Genomic DNA, 21972 nt, shown 5'->3' on the forward strand with positions numbered 1-21972 from the left:
GCGGGTGGCACTTTGGGTTAAACCACAGAGCCTACGGCTTGCCGATCAGAAGGTCGGTGGTTCGAATCCCCACGACGGGGTGAGCTCCCGTTGCTTGGTCCCTGCTCCTGCCAACCTAGCAGTTCAAAAGCACGTCAAAGTGCAAATAGATAAATAGGTATCGCTCTGGCGGGAAGGTAAACGGCGTTTCCGTGTGCTGCTCTGGTTCGCCAGAAGCAGCTTAGTCATGCTGGCCACATGACCCGGAAGCTGTATGCCGGCTCCCTTAGCCAGTAAAGCAAGATGAGTGCCGCAACCCCAGAGTCGGCCACAACTGGACCTAATGGTCAGGGGTCCCTTTACCTTTAAGCCCATGCAGAATTTCAGTGGCAAGTATAGCAGCTTCGTGGATTTACAACCTGCTCTGTCCCATCCACACTGATCTCAAGAACTCTTTACAGCCTTGTGTTCATACACTGAAAATCAACAAAACTTCTTATTACAAAAAAGAGAGAGAACTCTTTATGGCCTGATCAACACATGCAGTGGAATGGTGTGGTAAGGTCCTGAGATGGAAGAAAGGAATGTCAGAATGTTCCCTTGCATTTTTTCTTTAAAAGACCTTGCAAGCAGAAAGCTAGCAGAGCAAGGAATGGGCTGAACTGCATTATATCTTCCTGATCTGTTAGTGAAAGCTTTCAGGGAGGTGGGTTTCTGTTGTTTGTAAACGCAGGTGAGCCTTGCAAAATGGCTTTCACACGACCACATCATTGTCCTGCATGTCTCAAACAGGCCCCAGGCATAAAGGTTTCAGCACGGAATCCGGTGGCCCTATTCACACAAAACATTTGTCCCATTGAGAAAACACTTCATGTTACTGAACTCCTCTAGGAAGTACAGTGGCACCTCGGGTTAAGTACTTAATTCGTTCCGGAGCTCCGTTCTTAACCTGAAACTGTTCTTAACCTGAAGCACCACTTTAGCTAATGGGGCCTCCTGCTGCCGCCGCACCGCCGGAGCACGATTTCTGTTCTCACCCTGAAGCAAAGTTCTTAACCTGAAGCACTATTTCTGGGTTAGCGGAGTCTGTAACCTGAAGCGTATGTAACCTGAAGTGTATGTAACCTGAAGCGTATGTAACCTGAAGTGTATGTAACCCGAGGTACCACTGTAAAAATAAAAGAGAGAGTGCTAAAGGGAAGAGGCTGCAGGTGAGTATTTATCGGCTTTCAAAGTGCCTCTCCCGCTGCCTCCATTTCTTCCAGTGTTTCCTCCCCAGTGTTGACATTTAGACTGGAGGCTCCTTGGGGCAGGAAACTAACTTTTTTGGGGCTTACATTAAATTGTCCCCTGTGTTGATGATGCAGCGCAAATTAATAACAAGTAGCAGAAGTGAGCATTCCCAGAGTAGGGTCGCCTTTTTCGGTGTCAGAGCTCCTGTCATTTTAACAGCTGCCCAGGCAGCAGAAATTCAACAGGGGAAGCTTTCCTCATGACAGCATCCCCAAAAAGCATGGCCCTTGCTGTGTCACGGAGATGCATCTCTCCATTTTAAATTCCTAACCGCAAGGAGACGCACTTTTGCATGAGCTCTGCTTAGCCACAATTCCTTTATAAAACAAAACAACTTTATCCCGTTTGGAGATGTGGGCGCTCTCTATACACCTAGAGACAGCCAGTCTACTGCTAGATTTTATCATTTAGAAAAACACACAAGACAGAGAGGCTGTGTCACGCTTTGCTCCAAGCGTTTGTGTGCTTGCATCCTTGCAGGGCCATCTTTAGCAGATGTGCCACCGGGGTGCAAATATCCGCTCAGCGCCCCCAAATTACCACGGATAGTGGGGGGTGAAGCTGTGCACTGCCAGCCATGGGGTGTGTGTGTGTGTGTGTGCAACTCTCCCCCATGCCGCTGCTGGAGAGCAATCCCCACAGAGGCTTGGAAGGGAAGCTGCGCGCCTGCCAGCCTAATAATAATAATAATAATAATAATAATAATAATAAAATTTATACCCCGCCCTCCCCGGCCAGAGCTGGGCTCAGGGCGGCTAACACCAATAAAATCACAGTAAAAACATAATAGGGGAAAGAGAGAAAGAAAGAAAAAAACCCAATTTAAAATACAGGTTAAAATGCAATTTAAAATGCAGCCTCATTTTAAAATAGCCAATAAATCGAGACCATAAGGGGAGGGAAACATAAGGGTCAGACTGAGTCCAAACCAAAGGCCAGGCGGAACAGCTCCGTCTTGCAGGCCCTGCGGAAAGATGTCAAGTCCTGTCAAGCCCTGGTCTCTTGTGACAGAGCATTCCACCAAGTCGGGGCCAGTACTGAAAAGGCCCTGCCCCTAGTTGAGACCAATGTAACCACCTTGCGACCTGGGACCTCCAAAATGTTGTGGACCTTAAGGTCCTCCGCGGGGCATACCAGGAGAGGTGGTCCCATAGGAACGTGGGTCCTAGGCTGTTGATGGGGTGCAGCTGGCGGGCGTGCAGGGAAAGGGGAGGCCGCTTGCAAAGCCACGCAGCTCCCCCACTCGCTGGGGCGTCCCTGAGAGGACAGCGCCCTGGCGCGATGCACCACTAAGCCCTATGGGTTAGCACTAGTGAGAGGCTTGTGTCATGCGTCACCTGTTTGGGGTATCCAGGTGGGCCTGCCCCACACGAGAGCCAGTGTGGTGTAGTGGTTAAGAGCGGTGGACTTGTAATCTGGTGAACCGGGTTCGCGTCTCCGCTCCTCCACATGCAGCTGCTGGGTGACCTTTCTCTGAAGTCTCTCAGCCCCACTCACCTCACAGAGTGTTTGTTGTGGGGGAGGAAGGGAAAGGAGTATGTTAGCCACTTTGAGACTCCTTAGGGTAGTGATAAAGCGGGATATCAAATCCAAACTCTTCTCTTCTTCTTCTTCTTCAGAAAGGATGCCCTCCAGCCTCCTTAGGGCTGAGGTTGAGTCGGCCTGCTGGCATTTTTCCACGCTTCTGTATAAGACAAGCATCACCTTTTGGTTTTTACTGCTGAGAACTGTAAATCCCTAACCAGGAAACTGTATCCTGTTGAGCAGGGCTTTTCGCGGCCACACCTGCTTTATCACCACCGGAGGGGAAGAAGGAACCAGGAAGTCGTGATGCACACATGCATTCGCCTCTCTGTGGTGTCATTGCTGGGGCAATACAGAGCCCAGTCAGCTCCCACAAGTCAGTTCAGTGGCAAGACCCTGGATCGACGTATCTAGGACATAGGCCCAATCTGTGCACGATGCAGAAAGATCCAAAAGCAATTTTCCCACTGGAAAAAAAGAAATTTGTGCCAACAGAAATGGAATGGCAGGATAAATTACTAAATTATATCGAATCGGCTAGATTCACAGAGGCAATCAGGGGACTTTCCCGGACACAAATTTCAAAAAGAATGGGGGAAATGTAAAGAATACTTTACGAAACCGTGCCCTAAAATGCACATCTGGATTTGTTTCGATTAATGTCTGCAGGAGACTTTGTGGTTTTTGTTTTAGTCATAATTTGAAAAAAATCATAATAAGAATTCATAAAGGAAACAGTTTATAAGAAGTGAATAAGGAGGCCATGTACAGGATAAAGGAAGTCTTTATTTTGTCGTTTGTTTTATTTTATGTTATGTTTATTTTATGTTCAGGTGGTGGATTCGTTTATTTGAGTTGTGGTGGATTTATGTTGTAAATAAAATTAATGTATTTTTTTTTTTAAAGCAATTTCCCAATGTTTGTGGTTTACTCATTTTACTGCAATGTAGCTTCACGGCACTATGTAAGAACTTGAGATAAGACCTGTAGGTTCAGGCTGTAGGGTCCCCAGGTTCTTACAGAGATGCCCCTAAGAATCCTGCAAACACAGGGCACCTTCCCTGCTTGCAGTTCAGGGAAACTGATATTCAGGGAGGCACGCTTTCCAACAGAGGAGGTAGAAGGCAGTCACTGGGACTGTCAGTTTGGTGGCACCAGTGGCACTGCTGGCAAAGGGAAGAAACAATACGGACCCTTTGCCAAGCAACTCTCTTACCTAAGCCACCAGCATGATTGTGAAAGCACCTTTTGTTGTTGTTGTTTAGTCGTTTAGTTGTGTCCGACTCTTCCTGACCCCGTGGACCAGAGCACGCCAGGCACTCCTGTCTTCCACTGCCTCCCGCAGTTTGGTCAAACTCATGTTGGTAGCTTCAAGAACACTGCCCAACCATCTCGTCCTCTGTCGTCCCCTTCTCCTTGTGCCCTCCATCTTTCCCAACATCAATGTCTTTTCCAGGGAGTCTTCTCTTCTCATGAGGCGGCCAAAGTATTGGAGCCTCAGCTTCAGGATCTGTCCTTCCAGGGGGCACTCAGGGCTGATTTCCTTCAGAATGGAGAGGTTTGATCTTCTTGCAGTCCATGGGACTCTCAAGAGTCTCCTCCAGCATCATAATTCAAAAGCATCCATTGTTCGGCGATCAGCCTTCTTTATGGTCCAGCTCTCACTTCCATACATCCCTACGGGAAAAACCATAGCTTTAACTATACGGATCTTTGTTGGCAAGGTGATGTCTCTGCTTTTTAAGATGCTGTCTAGGTTTGTCATTGCTTTTCTCCCAAGAAGCAGGCGTCTTTGAATTTCGTGACTGCTTAGGAGATCACAATGGGGCAGGAGGGAAGAGGCTTCGGCTGATAAGGGATTTGGGATATAGGTCAAAATCTGCACCTTGAATTGTGCAGGCAGAGCCGAGGGGCAAGGTGCCTGGCCTTTGACTCCGACAGAGGCTAGTCTGCATCCTCAACAGGGAAGCGAATCAGCTGGAGCTCCCGGTCAGCCATCAAGGGCAGGCCAAGGCAGATTGCGACAGTAGTCAAGCCTCAAGGCATAAATATGCTTTATCCTCAGGTTGAGAGGTCGTCTCGTAGCCTGGGGGTTGCATCTGTCTTTGGAGACCTTCAGCTGCAGAGCAAACACAGATCTGCGGATCTGTAAGGAGCAAATATAAAACACTTACGCTGGGAGACCACAGAGGTCGTGAAAAAAGGAGAAACTTCGGCTACCTCTCGCTTTGCAGCTGCTGCCGACACCTGTTCCCTGCAAGTTGGAAGTATTAAAGGGAGAGGGAAGCTAAATATTGATGGGACCAATGAGGCAAATCAAACAGAACATGCCTTCAGTCCTCTGCCTTCTTGCTGGGCTGCAAAATTCACCCATTTGGAAAAGCGAGGCTGTACAGTATTGACTAGCAGTGCAGCCCTCGCTTTCCAGTTCAATAGGTAGACCTGGAAACTCTACTCACGCCCTCCCTACCCCCCCTTATCTCTTTTTCCATGGGGAAGGCAGCCTTGAGAGGCTGCGGATCCCTGACCTTCTCCCAGCAGCCTGCGGTGTTTTCATTAAGAAGGTGTTGGTGGAATGACGTTTTGACTGCCCGGCTCCATTGAATAAAGAGCCCTTTCTGGTCAAGGTTCGGCACTGGCCTGCCTTGGAAACTGTTAAAAACAGCTCGAGGAAGGAAGGGGGAGAAAGATGGGTCTGTTGGGGAGGGATGAGGCAGAAGGCAAAGGAGGATTCAGCCCATCTCCGAGCTGACGGAATCCTCTTTTTATTGGCTAGCAGTGGTTGCTGATCGTGACTCTGTTTTTCTCAGCTCCCTGCGTACAGGTGGCCCCACTGGTCTGGGTCTGCCTTCATTTGACTGTTTGCCTCCTGCCCGTCCTCTTTGCGACAACTTCACTCTATGTGGGTTGGTTTGTTTTTAATTCACAACAACCTGGTTAGGCTGAAAGACAGAACCTATTCCACGGCCGCATGGGGATTGGAGCAACCCAAGGCTTTCTCTACTGATTCCCAACTTAGATTTCTAATTTTTATTTTTATGGACAGAGGTGTTTTGTGTGTGTGTGTTTTGAGCTAGTTTATCATAGTAGCCAGCAGGTGCTTGCCTGAGCTATGGACCAGGAAGGTTTGGACACACTAGGTAATTTTGGAAAGGCAGCCATTCTCTTGCCATTCCGTCTCCAGGGTTGTGGGCATTAACTTTATAACACCGGACTAGAGCCTAGGACTTGCCGATCAGAAGGTCGGTGGTTCGAATCCCTGCCACAGGGTGAGCTTCTGTTGCTCGGTCCCAACTCTTGCCAGCCTAGCAGTTTGAAAGCACGCCAGTGCAAGTAGATAAATAGGTACCACTCCGGCAGGAAGGTAAACGGCGTTTCCGTGCGCTGCTCTGGTTTGCCAGAAGCGGCTTAGTCATGCTGGCCACATGACCCGGAGGCTGTACGTAAGCTCCCTCGGCCAATACAGTGAGAGTCCCCAGAGTCGGCCACCACTGGACCTAACGGTCAGGGGTCCCTTTACCTTTACCTTGCAGGGCTGGTGTTAGGTAATGATTGTGAAGCGCTCTGGACACTTGGAAGTCCCTCTGTCAACGCTGCTTGCCGTGATTATCATTGCCTTTTTATTGCTGTGCACATAGGGGCAGGGGGAGGCAGCTGCCCACCCTCCCATCAAATAAATAAATAAAAATACTTAACTAAAAGTAAAAAAGATTTTGACAGGTTTTTCTGAGCCCTTGGGGTAAAAAGATAGTAATTTTAAACAACTGTTCTCGAGACATTTCATTCCGAATCAGCCAGACAGAGAATGATGACAGGTTGGGTGTCCTGCCCCTGCCCCCAAACATATACAGTGATACCTCGGGTTACATATGCTTCAGGTTACAGATGCTTCAGGTTACAGGCTCTGCTAACCCAGAAATAGTGCCTCAGGTTAAGAACTTTGCTTCAGGATGAGAAGAGAAATTGTGCTCCGGCAGTGCGGCAGCAGTGGGAGGCCCATTAGCTAAAGTGGTGCTTCAGGTTAAGAACAGTTTCTTTTTCTTTTTTTTTATAAATTTTTTATTAAAATTTTTTCCATGAGAAAACTCCAATCATATCAATTTACACATCACATATTTTAGCTTATTGGACCTCCCTCAACTTCTCTGACAATCATTCGTAGTTCAAATCCTATCTTCACATTCCTTAATTTTAATATTGCCATTAAATACTATATTTCTGTCCTTATTTGCTTTCTAACAATATTCCTTGTATTTTCACAAAGCTTCTTTAAAGCACACTAGTGTTGTACAGTCCTCACATACAGTTTTCAAATACTCCGTAAATTTTCCCCAGTCCTCAAAAAACCTGTGATCCTTTTGAAATCTGATTTTCCCAGTTAATTTATCCAGTTCTGCATAGTCTGTTAATTTTGTCCTCCATTCTTCCAAAGTCGGTACTTCTTCTTGTTTCCATTTTTGGGCCAACAATGTTCTTGCTGCAGTGATTGCATACTGAAAAAGTTTACAGTCTCTCCTATTTATGTCCATTCTTGTTATTCCCAGCAGAAAGGTTTCTGGTTTCTTAACAAAGCTATATTTTAGCATTTTCTTTAGTTCATTATATATCATCTCCCAGAACCCCCTTACTTTCTTACAATCCCACCACATATGCATAAATGTACTTTCTTTCTCCTTACATCTCCAACATTTGTTACAAGTTTTGTACATTTTTGCTAATTTTACTGGTGTCATATACCACCTATATACCATCTTCATAACATTTTCTTTCAATGTGATACATGCTGTAAACTTCAGGTTTTCATTCCATATTTTTTGCCAATCATCCATTTCTATGTTATATCCTAAGTCTTTGGCCCATTGTATCATGACAGGTTAAGAACAGTTTCAGGTTAAGACCGGACCTCCCAAACGAATTAAGTTCTTAACCCAAGGCACCACTGTATCCTGGCTATGCCCATAGCTGTGCAACAGGCAGAAATCCAGATAATCTGACATGGAGATGACAGTGATAGGAAAAGCTTCAGGGGATGAATGCCAACCCTCCCACCCCAAACAAAGCATTGTCAGTCTCCCCACCAAATCCTGGTCTCTGGTAGGGGAACACCATAGCGCTGAGTTAAATGGACCAAAGCGCTTGACTCACAGCTTCCAAGGTTCCCATGATCTGAACAAGAGGAAGCGTAGCTAGAACTCACCAGGCAGGGTTTCCCAAACTCCCCAGCTGCTGTTGGACTACAACTCCCATCATCCCTGACCGCTGGTCCTGTTAGGGATGATGGGAGTTGTATTCCAACAACAGCTGGAGACCTACGTTTTGGAAACCCTGCACCTTCTTCTTCTTCTTCGGCGATCACTCCTAGCCTAGTAAGATTGTCTTCTATAAACACGGTTTTAACAATGAGTCCGTAAGTGATTGTGGAGGCCAATTCTGGATCCACACGTCCTTCCACAGTGGGGACATGGGTTTCTGGCCGGGAGCTGATCACGGTGAGGGTTTGCCAAGCGTGCCTTCCTCTTAGCACGTTTCTCCCTTGCGTCCTGAGTTCGAGTGTCTTCAAAGCCCAGGACACCTTTGGCAAAGGCTGTTCTCCAAGTGGAGCGCTCGCAGGCCAGTGTTTCCCAATTGTCGGTGTTTATACTACATTTTTTTTTTTACATTTGCCTTGAGACAGTCTTGAAACCTCTTTTGCTGACCACCAGCATTACGCTTTCCATTTTAAAATTCGGAATAGGGTACCGCTGGCACGTGTTCCCCGCTCCCTCCCCCCTGCTAGCCAGCTAGCCCCCCCCCCCCGGGTCTTGCGCCCCTCTAAGAGGTACCCGGCAGGCAGGCAGAAATCCGTCCGGTGCTGCCGATTCTCCCGGCCGCTCCGGTTGCCAAGCTCTGCCCGTCGCAGCCCTGCAGAACCTCCCACGCCGGTGCCAACCCGAACAGAGGGAGAAGGGCGCGCGTGGTTGCGCGTTTCCATCCTTCTCCTCCTCCTGCCAGCCGGGGGTGATTTCTAGGGGATCCTTTTTCCAGCTCGGCTGGAAGGAGGCGGGTGGCCTGGGACGACGCCCCGCACCTCCCTGCCTCCTCTAGCCGGGCAGGGCCGGATCAGCCGGCACAGAAGGTCCCTTTCTCCCCTCCTGCAGCCCCGGCGGTGTTGTTTTTTCCAGGAATGTGCGGAATCGCGCTGCGTCCGGCCCAGCCGGCGGACGCACGCACCCGCGCGCACACTGGCTCCATTCAGGCCGCCAGCCGGGAAAGGGAGCTGCCCCACCGCGGGCCTGGCTGGCACCCCTGGGCCAGCCCATCCCCGCCCCTGGAAGTGGCACTGGAAGGCAGAAGGAGAGAGGAAGGGATTTGGGATGGGTGGCTAAGCGCGCGCGCGCTTGGCACTTGCGGGGTTTTGCGCTTTAGGGAGCGTTCACACGCGCACCTACGATTCTTACAACAGCCCTGCAAGGTAGGCAGGCGTTGTTAACTCCTGTTAGGGGAAGAAAACCCCTGCAAGTAGAAAGCTAGCATTAAAAAGAGAGCAGGCAGGGGTCGGACCCTCTCTTGCTGGCATACTAGTCCCCCCCAGGCGGTTTGGGGCCTGGGGGATCATTAAAAACGGTGTCCCCTACCCACAGGGCGCAGTTTGCTCTGTCGCCACCTGGACGTTCAACCGCCTGTATAGATCAGGGCTGAGGCCTGGGATGGTTGCAGAAGTAAGAGTGTTTCTGAGCATGGGAAAAAAATAATTTCCCCTCCCGTCTCCACTGAGCAGCAGCACAGGCCGGGCTGTGTATCTGAGGTTATGGGGAGATTAAAGGGTCTGGCCGCTGGGGAAATATTGAACCCCGACGCTTCTCTCTTTAGAAACTCTGTGTGCATTGATGTGCTAAAATAGGGCCAGCTAAGCCATTCTTTTCCTCAATTCGGATTGAAACCGGTTTGGAGAAACACAGTATTTTCTAAGAAATGACAGGATGGATACAGGATACATATGGAGTACTGATAATGTTTCACAGACAACGTTTCCCAAACTGGCGGAGGGAAACAGGAATGTGTGTACACAAGCCAAAAACTTGGATAAGTAATAGATTTGAATGCGCTGGAGGCTGTTTTCCAGTGTCAAAACCTATTCCTTGGGTGTGTGGTGTGGATAGGACACGGACACCGGCCTTTGCCAACCTGATAGCAGTTGTTTTGGACTACAACTCCCATCAGTCCTGCACTGAAGTTATAGAATCATAGAACTGTAGAGTTCATAAGGTCATGCAGTCCATTCCTGCAATACAGGAATCTTTATTTGCCCAGCATGGGCCTTGAACCCACAACCCTGAGATTAAGAGGCTCGCACTGTACCGACTGAGCGATCCAAAACATCTGGAGGGCACCAGGTTGGCGAAGTCTGATGTGCAGAGTGATGCCTTTCCTTTACCTCATCCAATCCTCGCATTTGGGGAAAAGTTCTTTTGGCCCATGCGGGGGAAATTCTCATTTTGGGATTTAAGGAGACTGGATGAAGAGAGCGAATTAGAAAGTGGGGAACAGAAGAGAAAGCATCGCACCAATGTCTTACTGGATTTACGTTAGGCAGAAAGTATTTGCGAAACGAGGGCAGGGAGAAAGAAAATAAGAGGCCTAAGAGAATTATGTGGTGCTGCCCAGGTAGAACTCTAGGGCAGAAGTCAAGGGCCCCTATCTGCAGTCCAGAATGTGCAGGAGTAGCCCCAAATGCTGCAAAGTTTTGAAGTGGGTGAGGTAATCCACTTTATCATCTAAAGAGTAGGGAAGTCATAAGACCATTGGGTCCAAAGGGTGAAGTTACCTAACTGCTGCTGCTGACCCTCTCGCTAACCAACCCAATGGTGTTACAAACTTTGTTGCTTCGAGACAATCCTTTCCACATTGACTTATCTGCCGGGGAACCTTGAGTTAGGGAAAGGAATATAGCTGGGTGTGGGGGTGTAGGCCATCTGCTTTGAATGCAGAAGGCGCCAGGTTCGCTGCTCTGCATTTCCAGGCAGGGCTCAGGCAGAACCCTGGCAGAAATCCCAGATGGCTGAGTTGCTGCCAGTCCGTGTAGATGATGATGATGATGATAATAATAATAATAATAATAATAATAATAATAATAAATGTATACCCCTGTCCATCTGGCAGGGTTTCCCCAGCCACTATGGGTGGCTCCAAACAGAAAATTAAAAGCACAATAAAATGTCAAACTTCCCTAAACAGGGCTGCCTTCAGATGTTTTCTAAAAGTCAGATAGTTGCTTATCTCCTTGACATCTGATGGGAGGGCATTCCACGGGGCGGGTGCCACCACCAAGAAGGCCCTCTGCCTGGTTCCTTGCAGCCTCACTTCTCACAGTGAGGAAACCACCAGAAGGCCCTCAGAGCTGGACCTCAGTGTCCGGGCTGAACGATGGGGTGGAGACGCTCCTTCAGGTATACTGGGCCTTTGAGGCCTTTGAGGGCTTTCAAGGTCAGCACCAACACTTTGAATTGTGCTTGGAAACGTACTGGGAGCCAATGTAGGTCTTTCAGGACCGGTGTTCTATGGTCTCGGCGGCCGCCCTCAGTCACCAGTCCAGCTGCCTCATTCTGGATTAGTTGCAGTTTCCGGGTCACTTTCAAAGGTAGCCCCACTGTGCTAGATAGACCAGTGCTACTTGTTCGGTGCCTAGAAAGCAGGGGGTCGAGTCGTTTTCTGTTTTCTCCTGCTGCTTTCCCTGGGAAAAACCTGCTCTTTAGCGCTGAATGGGACAAACATCAATCCATGGGAAAGCGGTAAAGATCCGATTTCTCCAGGTTAAAGCAGTGGAACAAGCAGAAGTCCGTACGAGCCCTGTGGCTTCTTATATTCTTATATTCCTGAGAGTGCCAAGGTGAGGAACACCTGCATTTGGGATCGATGTCTTCTGGGACGCAGCCTCAACAAATGAACGCTTAACTCTGGCCCCACAAGAATGTGCAGTTTGCTGCTTCTCTGCCTCCCCAGATTACAGGGGAAGCTGTTTCTCAAGAACTCTGCTTTGGTGAGAGATCCCCCCCCCCCAAGCTTCTGAGGACCTCTGGTGTCCTTTAGGCTAGATTTATAAACCGCTGACGGATGGCGAGGGATTTGATAGTATGCATTGCTGTGCAGAATGCCCCGAACAGATGTTGTGGATGGCAAGTGCATTCCAAAAGGCGTGGAGAATTTGAGTGGGACCCTGAATTTCTGGACTGCAGCGTTCCAGAGAAAAGGGTTAGTTTCCCATCTCCCCCCCCCCTTCGGTGGGACTTTCCTAGCTGGCCAGATTGATGAGAGGGGATGAGACGACCATGTAGCCTTCCTGCAAAAAAAACACCTTTTAGCAGTGATCTTTGTCATGTCCCAGGTGAATTTGGAATTTTAGTGACCTGGGTCCCGCTGGGAGAGAAGCTGACTGGGGTTTGCAAGACGTAGATGCTTAGGACACGTCCCCTTGTGGTGTGTGCTTGGCCACGTGGCTCTTGTGTGACCCTGGTGCCTGGGTTTGGGGCTTTGGCCGGTTAATGATTAATCTGCACTGCAAGGGCAGCAGGAGGTGGGATTTGAAGGCCTGGATTCTTCCCCCCCCCCACCACCACGCCAGAGGATAAGTGTGGGCACTGTATTTGAGGAGTAAACAAACCCAGGGGTCATGGACCACCGTGGGTGGGTGGCAGCGGTGGAGGATAAAGGTTGGGGCAGTGGCCTGCAGGGAGCTGTATTCACTTCCCCTCCCGAAATCCTGCTCCTCTTCATCAGAATTTGTGAGGAATCTCAGGTATTTCTAAACGGGTCACACTTCTAGTTTTTAAGACTGAATCACCATTCCACTCTTGAATTCTAAAGTTAGGCCTCTTTCGCTCAGCTCGCCTGCAGATTTCGGGACGTTAGATCTGAGCTATCCACAGATTCATGACCGGCAAAGTTTAATCTCCCCTTTCACAAGAACTGGAGTTGCAAAGGAGCTCTGATCCCACCTGGCAAAACCAAGGGCTTATGTAAATGTGTGCAGAGGAGCAGACCTGTGTTGCAATGAGCTTTCCTTTTGTCTAGCAAATTCGGATCTCCTTGATTGCAGATGGCATTGCTTAAAGGATAAAAGTAAAGGAACCCCTGACGATTAGGTCCAGTCGTGACCAACTCTGGGGTTGCGGCGCTCATCCCGCTTTAATGGCCGAGGGAGCCGGCGTACAGCTTCCAGGTCATATGGCCAGCATGACTAAGCTGCTTCTGGCGAACCAGAGCAGCGCACAGAAACGCCGTTTACCTTCCCACCAGAGCGGTACCTATTTATCTACTTGCACTTTGCCATGCTTTTGAACTGCTAGGTTTGCAGGAGCAGGGACCGAGCAACGGGAGCTCACCCCGTCGTGGGGATTCGAACCACCAACCTTCTGATCAGCAAGCCCTAGGCTCAGTGGTTTAACTCACAGCGCCACCCGCGTCCCAATGGCATTGCTTAGCGCACATCAAAGAAAGGGACACTTTCCAGAAATGGAGGGAAGCCTGGGGACAGGGGTGTTGTTTCAGATCCAAGGACTGGCAGTGGAGGCAGCAAAGTTTAATGGCCTACTCTCTTGCAAAAGGCTTGCATTTTTATGATCAGTTTTGTATTCCTCAAAATATCTGTAGTAATATCAACATTTCACTCTTATTTTAAGCAAAGGGGTTTGTCCCTTCAGCATCCCTACGCAGTACATAGGCCCACTGGAATTATTTATAAAAAGGCACTATCTAGCAACCTTCCTCAGTCTAATGCCCTCCAGATTTTTGGACTACAACTCCCATCAGCTCCAGTGGAAAAATAAAATGGAAGGAACAAGGCACCATTGTGACTCCATCTTAGGTCCCTTAGTTCTTTCCAGTTTCTCTGGAAAGTCAAATAAGAAGCCTGAGGGGAGCCGTGAGAGATAGGATGTTCGACCAAAGAAGGACCTTCATGTTCCATTTTCCTTTCCCCATCTTGGCTTGAAGGCTCCTTAATTTGGGGCCTTAACGTGCTTGTTTCTGGGACTGCCTTTTTGCCCTTGTGGAGAGAGGCAAGGCCTCTGCGGTTGCTAACAACCGCTACAGGCGATCTCCCCGCCATTTTGAATCTTGTGGAGCACTTCGTGAAAGAAGGGCCGAATCCAGCCCCCTGTGGTGGCAAAACAGTAATGGCAGGGAGATTAAAAAAAACACACACACCAAAAGTGTACCATAATATTTTATTGACCCAGTGTGTTTCAGATTAAAATTCTACAGAGGCGCTTAAAAGAGCACTCGGCTTTCTAAGCGCCCCTGAAGAAAAATGTATTTCAGCACATGTTGGACCAAAAAACCCCCCACACTTTTGGGATTTCATCTCCTGCCATTTGTTCCTCTCAAACTGCCCAAATAGGCTTGTGTATGAACAGCCAGGGTGGCAGTGGGGCCTGGCAAGTTGTGTTGTTGGCCGGCCACTTCAAAATGGCTTCCCTTTTGCTATGGGCAGAGGCTGCTAGGCCGAAGCAAAGGTCCGGCTTCCTTTGAGTTGATGACATGGTTGGCTTGTGCCGGCTGAGGCAAATATTCCCCAGACAGATGTCAATCTTGCCCATTGGTTGGTTCTTTTAAGGAAAGCGACCCATCTCTATGGCACTCCCTCCCATTAGAAACCAGATGGGCACCATCTCTGCCAAGTTTCAGGTGCCAGGCTAAAAATATCTGGATTTCAGGAGCCCTTTGTAACCGTAAATGAGTGTTTCAGTCCATTTTAAGTTTTGTATCTTGCATATTTATTTTTTTTGTAAGCTGCTTTGAGACCCAGATGTGCTGAAAAGTGGGGTAGAACTTTTGATAAATACCGTATTTTTCGCTCCATAAGACACACTTTTTTCCTCCTAAAAAGTAGCCAGAGGCTATCCCAGAAGCCAGATCCCTCTTGCTGTTCTGGCTTCTGGGATTCAGAATATTTATTTTCTCGCTTTCCTCCTCCAAAAACGAGGTGTGCCTTATGGTCTGGTGCGTCTTATAGAGCGAAAAATACGGTAAATATCTAAGGTCCTGTTGATGGGCCAGATTTAGGGTTGGCCATACTGTATGTCCTCTTTTTCCTCCAGGACATGCGTACCGTTTTATGGTTGGGTTTCAGTAGTTGCCCTGTGAATCTAGGAAGCTGAACGAGCTTAGAGAGGAGAAATATAAAAACGATGGTGCAGATTTCGCCTTGCATTAAACTCAGGAGGCGGAACCTGTTGTGCCATTCAGCTGACCTATTTAATCGGACTCTATACTGTTACATCTAAGTAAGAGCCGTTCGACCCCGGAATGGTCTCCCTTGGGAGGTTGTGGACTGTCCTTCCTCAGAGGTTTTTAAGCAGAGGCTGGAAGGCCATCTGTCGTGGATGCTTTAGCTGAGATTCCTGCATTGCAGGGGGGTTGGACTAGATGACCCCCGGGTGTCCCTTGCAATTCTATGATCTAGCCCTGTTCGCACAACCGTGTGGTTTCCTTGGCACTTCGAAGTAAGCTGTGCCTCTTTGCAGGCGTTTGAAGGATGAGAAAGGACTACAAAGGGAGATAACGATACGGAGATACAAGCCAAGGTTTATTGGTAGTGATACCGATTCAATCCAAAATAAAATAAAATAGGTAAGTTCCATTTTCAGCAATGTAACTTCACTGTGCCTATTCCCCCCACCCCCATTTTCTTCTGGGTTACGCTCTTATTTTGGTTTTTGTTAATTGTACACTGTGATTGGGCTGCCTTTTCCGATTCGTCTTTCGAAGGGTGGCAGAGATCTGATTGACATAGCTGTCAAGCGTCCCTTATTTGGCGGGACAGTCCCTTATCCCAGCGCCGTGTCCCGCTGCTGTCCCTTATTGATGATGTCCCTTAAATAAGCTACTGAAGGTAATGGGGCCCTTTCTATGTCCAGCTGTCCTTTGTCAACAACAAATTGTTGCTGGTTTTTTTGTGTTGAATATATGCTATATGGTAATTTATGGACCTAATAGGTATCTAAAGCCATTTGCACGCAACAAAATATGTATTTTATCAAAGTAATTGTTGATCCCTTATTTTGGCTGCTGGTTCCTTATTTTCAAATTTGTAAGTTGACAGCTATGCTGATTGAGTATCTGGGCACGATAGTGGCAGGTTTAATTTTTTAAGTTTACACCTGCTATTTCTGCTCTGCAGAGGTTGTTGTTCTGCAGAAGGGTTTGTAGCTCAATGGTACAGCATTGGCATTGCATGCAAAAAAGGGCCAGATTCAACCCCTGGGATGTCAAGGTGGGGCTGTAGGAGAAGCCTGTCCCAAATCTTGAAGAAGTGCTGTCTCTCTGTGTTAGGCGAACAGTGAGCTGGGCCTGACGAAAGCAGCTTCACTCATTCCCACCCTCAGCCCTGGAAGATCGGGGGAAGTATGTGTTAAAAATAAATAAATATTTTCGAGGTCTTAAGTACCGGGAGCCAGGAGCCTTTTGTTGCTTGTGCCACCAGATCAGAGTTATAAATTCCTTGCTAGCGGTGGGATGGCGTTGCGAGGGGGGGGAGGGGGAACCCTGAATACCGTTTTGTTTTAATTATCATTAATACCGAAAAGAAAAGGAGAGACAAACACACTTGGAAACAAACACCCCCTCGAATTGTCTCTAAAGTATGATATATTAAATCAAGCTCTTACCCTTTTTCCCAACAGAAAGCACAAATATTTAAATATATAAAGCCACTTTTTCTTTTCTTTTAAAAAAAGAAGAAGATAGATGTGAACTATATTTTCCCTGCTCGTCTTCAGGCTGAGGCCTAAATTGTCTTTGGGGTAACCAAACCCGTGTGTGTGTGTGTGTGTGTGTGTGTGTGTGTAACAATGGAGTCCTGCGACGTATCATTCTGACCTAAACGGGTGGGTTTGAGAATCTCAAGACAAGAGTTCAAACGTTGACTGTAACATCTGCGTTGAGACAGGAAAGTCCCAATGTTCTGGGCCAAGGGATGGCTCCCCAGTTTGCAAATTTCCATTTCTCTGCCCCTTTTTATGTATTCCTGGACACCCATCCAAGCTCCACTCCTGGAGATATAGCAAGCATCTTTAATCACCGTAAAATTCAGAGTGGGGTCCACCATTTTGAGGTGGTGGGGATCTGCCATGGGTGCGAACCCATGCTGAAGTATAGATGACTCCATCCATGGCCTTTATCACCCAACTGGCCATTGGTTGGTGGCCCAAAGGTGCGTGAGCTTGTTCTTCCTTGCTTTTCCCTGGGCAAGTGAGTCCATTGACACGGAAGGCCGCCAAAGGAGCTCTGGACCGCTATGAGGCAATTTCGGTTTTGAGGTCTGGAAAGCGTAATGATTCGTCAGAGAGTCTAGTAGGCCAAGTCTCTGGTTGCTTTCTCTGTCCCACGGGCCACGATGAGATTGGATGGCGGTGGGAGAGAACGTCTCGTGGATGGTCTTGCTGGTGATGGCGGCACGAGGCAGAGCTTCTCTTGTTCCTTTGGCCCCCTCCTATCTCGCAACGACAACCTTACGAGGCGTTGAGCAAGGAGCGGCTGTACAGGTTCTGGTAATAGGAGCCGGTCTCGCTGAGCGAAGTGGATGCCTCATAGGGGTGTTTGCTTTCCACCGCGTGTGGGGAGCTGTAGCCGCTGTAGGCCATGGCTTGCTCGTAGGACTTCAGGTCAATCTTGTGGTTCTGCTCCGTGGACATCAAGTTGGTGATGGAAAAGGGATGGTTGAAGTTGAATTGAGGGTCCATTTTGAGGTCGCCTGGGAGATCCAGGTTGGTAATTGAGGTGGCAAAGTAGTGGCTGTTCATGGACTGGGAGATGGGGGCTGGCGAGGCCTCGGAAACTGGGGATGAGCCCTGACCCCCAGAACAATCGAGTTGCACCAAACCCCTTTGCTCCTCGGAGCCATGGGAGGTGTCTGAGTGGCCCGACTCTGCTCCTTCCGAGCCCGTGTTGGGGCTCTGGCCTTCCTGAAGACCCTCAGGAATCTTGGACGCCTGCTCTTGGGTGTTGGAGCCTTTGGAGTTCGGCTTCTTGGCCTTGTCCTCGATTTTGAAACGCTTCTGCCTCCTCAGGTAACAGCCGTTCTCAAACATGTTGCCTGAATTCGGGTGGAGGGCCCAGTAGGAGCCTTTGCCGGGCTTGTCCGGGGAACGGGCCACCTTGACGAAGCAATCGTTGAAGGAGAGGGAGTGGCGGATGGAGTTCTGCCAGCGCTGCTGGTTTTCGCGGTAGTAAGGGAAGAGGTCCATGATCCACTGGTAGATCTCGTTGAGGGTCAGCATCTTGCTCGGGGCCTGCTGAATCGCCATGGTGATGAGGGAGATGTAGGAATAGGGAGGCTTAGCGTGGGTCAGCGTGCGCCGGTACGACTTGTTGATCTCCTTGGGCCTGTTCATGCCTGACGGCGAGTAGCTTAGCGGGGCCATGGACTGGCCGACATTTTGGTAAGGCGACAGAGAGTTGAGAGTGGGGGCCTGAGCTCCCAGCTGAGTCAATACTGGGCTGACGGGAGACGCCACCGACGGGAGGCCCATCGAACTGGTGGCGTTGGTCAGTCCAGTGAGAGAAGGGCTACTCAATCCACTGTTTGGATAAGGCATGTTCATGGAGCTGGGGGAAGTGAGGGGGTTCAGCGTCACGTAGGAATTAATCGAGTTCATAGGCCCCAAGCTGGACGTCATCGTGCTCACCGAAGGAAACACCTGTGGGAGACAAAAGGAGACGGTTACAGGAGAGTCGGAGCATTCCCCAGGGAGACAAATGGCAAAGAAATGGTCCAACGTTTGACGCTTTTGATAGTTACACAGCAGGCAGAAATCAAGAGGTGGAGCTTTTCCTGCCACTGAAGCACAGTAAAAGCAGACAGCTGCACCTGTTGAATTTGTCCTGTGCCACAGATGAAAAGGTGTTGATGACGGAACAATCGCTTGCCCCAGGAATGCAGAGGAAAAACCATTTTATGCTAGGAAATATAAAAGGAAGAGGGTTCACTTGCACCATTGACACAAGTTATAAGAGAAAGGGGGACATTTCCTCACAGCGAAGCACACAAAGGGAGGGACTGCAACCTCTACTAGGGAAAAAATATACAGGTGGGTCACAAATAGAAGGAAGATCTGACACTAGGCTTGCCACTAAAATTTTGCGGAAAGGAAAATATGAGGCGCACTTGAGAGTTCCCAGGTGAAACATCCCTGGTTAGTACCATCTCACAGGGAACAGAGAGTAGAAATTCCCTCTCAGAAAGTTTGGGCTGCCATTGCTGAAGCTTTCCTCCATTTCAGACGAGGTGGGCTGGTGGTCCATGAGCCCAGTCATTTCCCCTTGGGGCGCCATCTTTGTTTACCAGTCCTTTATTTGCTCAAAGCCACTGAACCAGATGCTTCAAGGCAGCGAAGCAGCCCTGCTATTTACATAAGATAGGGACTTAATTGGCAAAACTATTGATCCTCGAGGATAAGTGAGGATCTGCTGCCAAGGGATGGGCGATACCAAGCAATACAGTTTGGTGCCACAGTCCTCACTGGCCATATGCCTGTTGTCTGTTGCTGTGGGTGACGGGGGCCATAAATTTTGTTCACGGAGCCTGTTCTGAAGGCCTTGAAAGGCAGCAGGAAGACATCGGTGGACCTGAACGGGTTTTTGTTTAAGAAAGGAGGCCTGCCTGAAAAAGCTAGAGTATTGGGTTTGGCTGGTAGGAAACCCAGATTTAAATCTCAGTTGAACCAAGAATTCCACTGAGATGAGAAGGAGAGGACCACTGCTCATTTGTTATCTAAGAATCCAAAGGGGACTCTTGGTCTATCAGTGCCAGCCTTTGAGAAGCAGCGGAGAAGAGAATCCTTCTTAAAAACAAAAACAAAAATCCAGTCTCCTTTATAGCGATGGCGACAGGGTGCTTAGCATTTAAAAAGTGCTTTTTGGATGCTCAGAGAACATCACATACATGACCACAACGATACTTACATCAGACCTGTGAGGCAGTTCTTTATTACTACAGATGGCCAAGGGAGGGGTGGGGTTGAGAGACAATGGGTCCCGTCCCCCCACACCTTTGAGCATTATTTAGCCCATGGGTAGGCAAACTAAGGCCCGGGGGCTGGATCCAGCCCAATCGCCTTCTAAATCCGGCCTGCAGACGTTCCAGAAATCAGCGTGTTTTTACATCAGTAGAATGTGCCCTTTTATTTAAAATGCATCTCTGGGTTATTTGTGGGGCCTAGGAATTTGTTCATTCCCCCCCGGGAGCTGGGGGGGAATGAAGCTGGGAACGCTTCAGCGTTATGAGAGAGGGAGAAAAAGTTTCTCTACAAAAAGTGGTTCCGATTTAGCTAATTACTGAGGACCCCCCCTATTTTTCAAAAGCCCAAATATAGTCTGGCCCCCCACAAAGTCTGAGGGACAGTGGACTGGCGCCCTGCTGAAAAAGTTTGCTGACCCCTGATTTAGCCATTTGTCTCCTTCCCCACCCCATTCAAATTAGATTGGAATAGCCTCCACCCACATGTATCTGAATTTATATATGAGAAACAACTTTGGTCTTTCTCATGAATACCACCAAGCATTCCCTTTTGTTTTTGCGCCTGCTTTCTCATTGGTTGACTCAGTTATGCCAATTAAGAACTGACGGGCCACGCATGCAGATAGCTGCGGCGCATGCAAAAGCGCCCCGGTTGCGCAGTTATAAATTTGCTTGTGTTGCTTTCTGGTTTTGTGCAAACCTGAGGGATAAACAAACAAACAACCTCCCCCCTCCCCGGTTCGGGACTGGGAGCACACCATAAATAGTTATGAGTACGACTGGAAAAGAAATGAACACATTGAGGAAGTAGCAGGCATGGAAAAGAGAGTGGCAGAAAGCGAGGGTTGCTCTTATGTCACCCCAAAACACGGACCCAAATAGGCTGCAACCCTGAACGGAGCAGTTTGCAGCCCGGCTTTGCTCAGCTTATCGGATCACCCACCCTCATCGGGGAGCCTGAATTTATGGAAGGAAAGCGTTGAGGTGGGTGCTGCTTGGGGTGTGTGTGTGTGTTAACGTCATGTGGACTATGCAAATTCAATGAGAAACAGACATTAAACTCCGTTATGGGCAAGCCTGGTATGGCTTGCCTAAGGTCCACCTAGTTAGCCGAGGTGAGATTTCAACTGGGGATTTTCCTGGCGTGACACTGTTTGGCGCTACACTATTCGGACTTGTTCCGCCTTCCATTTCTTGGAATAAAGCAATCCACCCAAATGTTTGTCTAACAGCCTTCTGCAACCTGTTTTATTGCTCCACCCTCCCAGTTATGGGTGGTGGAGCAGGCGGGCTGTTCTATTGGTTCACCGCCCTTAGAAAATTCCTGGTTATGCAGGGTGTGTGTTCCAGAATGTGGGGCAGGGCCACCACCACTTGAGGGGCCTTCTAGGAGAGGCAGGTGGAAGAGCCTTTAGTGGGGCTGGTGGTTTCTCCACACTGCCCCATCATTCCCAGTCTGATTTGGGGGAAGAGGAAGTATAGGAAGAGCCGCTGTTTTGTTCTCATGAAAGCTCCTTGTGTGTGACTTGAGGACCAGGGAGGGTCAGAAATGTCCTCTTCTGCTACTCTTCTGTTGCCAACATTATGCTCCCAGTCTACAGATTCTCACATGCAACTGCATGCAACCTTACATTGAAATCTGCACATTATCTACACATACGCCCTCCTTTTCTGTTTTGAAGCTAACTGTGGATCAACGCTTCCACCAGCGTTTCCGCTAACCATTGTTTCCACTGAGCAGTTGTTCAAAGTGGGTCTGGAAACTGTGGTTTGGGCTAACAGAAATGGCAGTATAGACGTAGCAATAATCGTAATTAGTTCTGAAACTTAGTGGGAGGCGTGATTGATTGTGCAAGAGGGGAGGAGGATCCTAGGAGCCCATTTCTCGATCTCCTGAGCATGGTTTGAAGATAGGACAGAAAAAATGCAAGGAAATTTCCCCCCTAAAAGCAATGCTACTTAACTTTCATAAGCAACAGCTAACCGTTTCGCAGAAAATGTAGTCTTGAAATGTTCCTAAGATGTACAACACCATGCTTAGAGATGGTCAAGAAATACAACACACTGCCAATCAAACGCGAATACCTTGGGTCAAGGTATATGTAAAGTAAGAGACCTTGGAAGAACTTCTGGCCAGAGGAGCAAAAACCGTGACTGGTTTCAGAACGGGGCAATTGATTCCT

At 48.6% G+C, this 21972-nt stretch overlaps 1 protein-coding gene and 1 long non-coding RNA gene across 4 annotated transcripts in view; one reads left to right on the forward strand and one right to left on the reverse strand.

The window, feature by feature from the left end:
- Positions 1-12450: 12450 nt before the first annotated feature.
- Positions 12451-16495, forward strand: LOC309346261. 3 transcript variants are annotated; one of them, XR_014158538.1, is made up of 2 exons: positions 12451-12568; positions 15297-16495. It is a non-coding gene; the product is annotated as an uncharacterized lncRNA (long non-coding RNA). The 3 variants fall into 3 exon arrangements; XR_014158539.1 differs by lacking the exon at positions 12451-12568 and adding an exon at positions 13770-13932; XR_014158540.1 differs by lacking the exon at positions 12451-12568 and adding an exon at positions 13944-14285.
- Positions 16496-16650: 155 nt separating this feature from the next.
- The window catches only part of FOXA3 (forkhead box A3), a 32490-nt gene continuing 27168 nt past the window's right edge, over positions 16651-21972 (reverse strand). The window contains exon 2 of the mRNA XM_081869286.1: positions 16651-18470. Within this exon, the coding sequence (XP_081725412.1) occupies positions 17283-18470 (1188 nt within the window). The 3' untranslated portion in view covers positions 16651-17282. The remainder of the gene's footprint in view (positions 18471-21972) is intronic.

The sequence above is a fragment of the Podarcis erhardii genome, assembly GCF_964252035.2.
Source record: "Podarcis erhardii genome assembly, chromosome: 7".
NCBI lineage: Eukaryota > Metazoa > Chordata > Lepidosauria > Squamata > Lacertidae > Podarcis > Podarcis erhardii.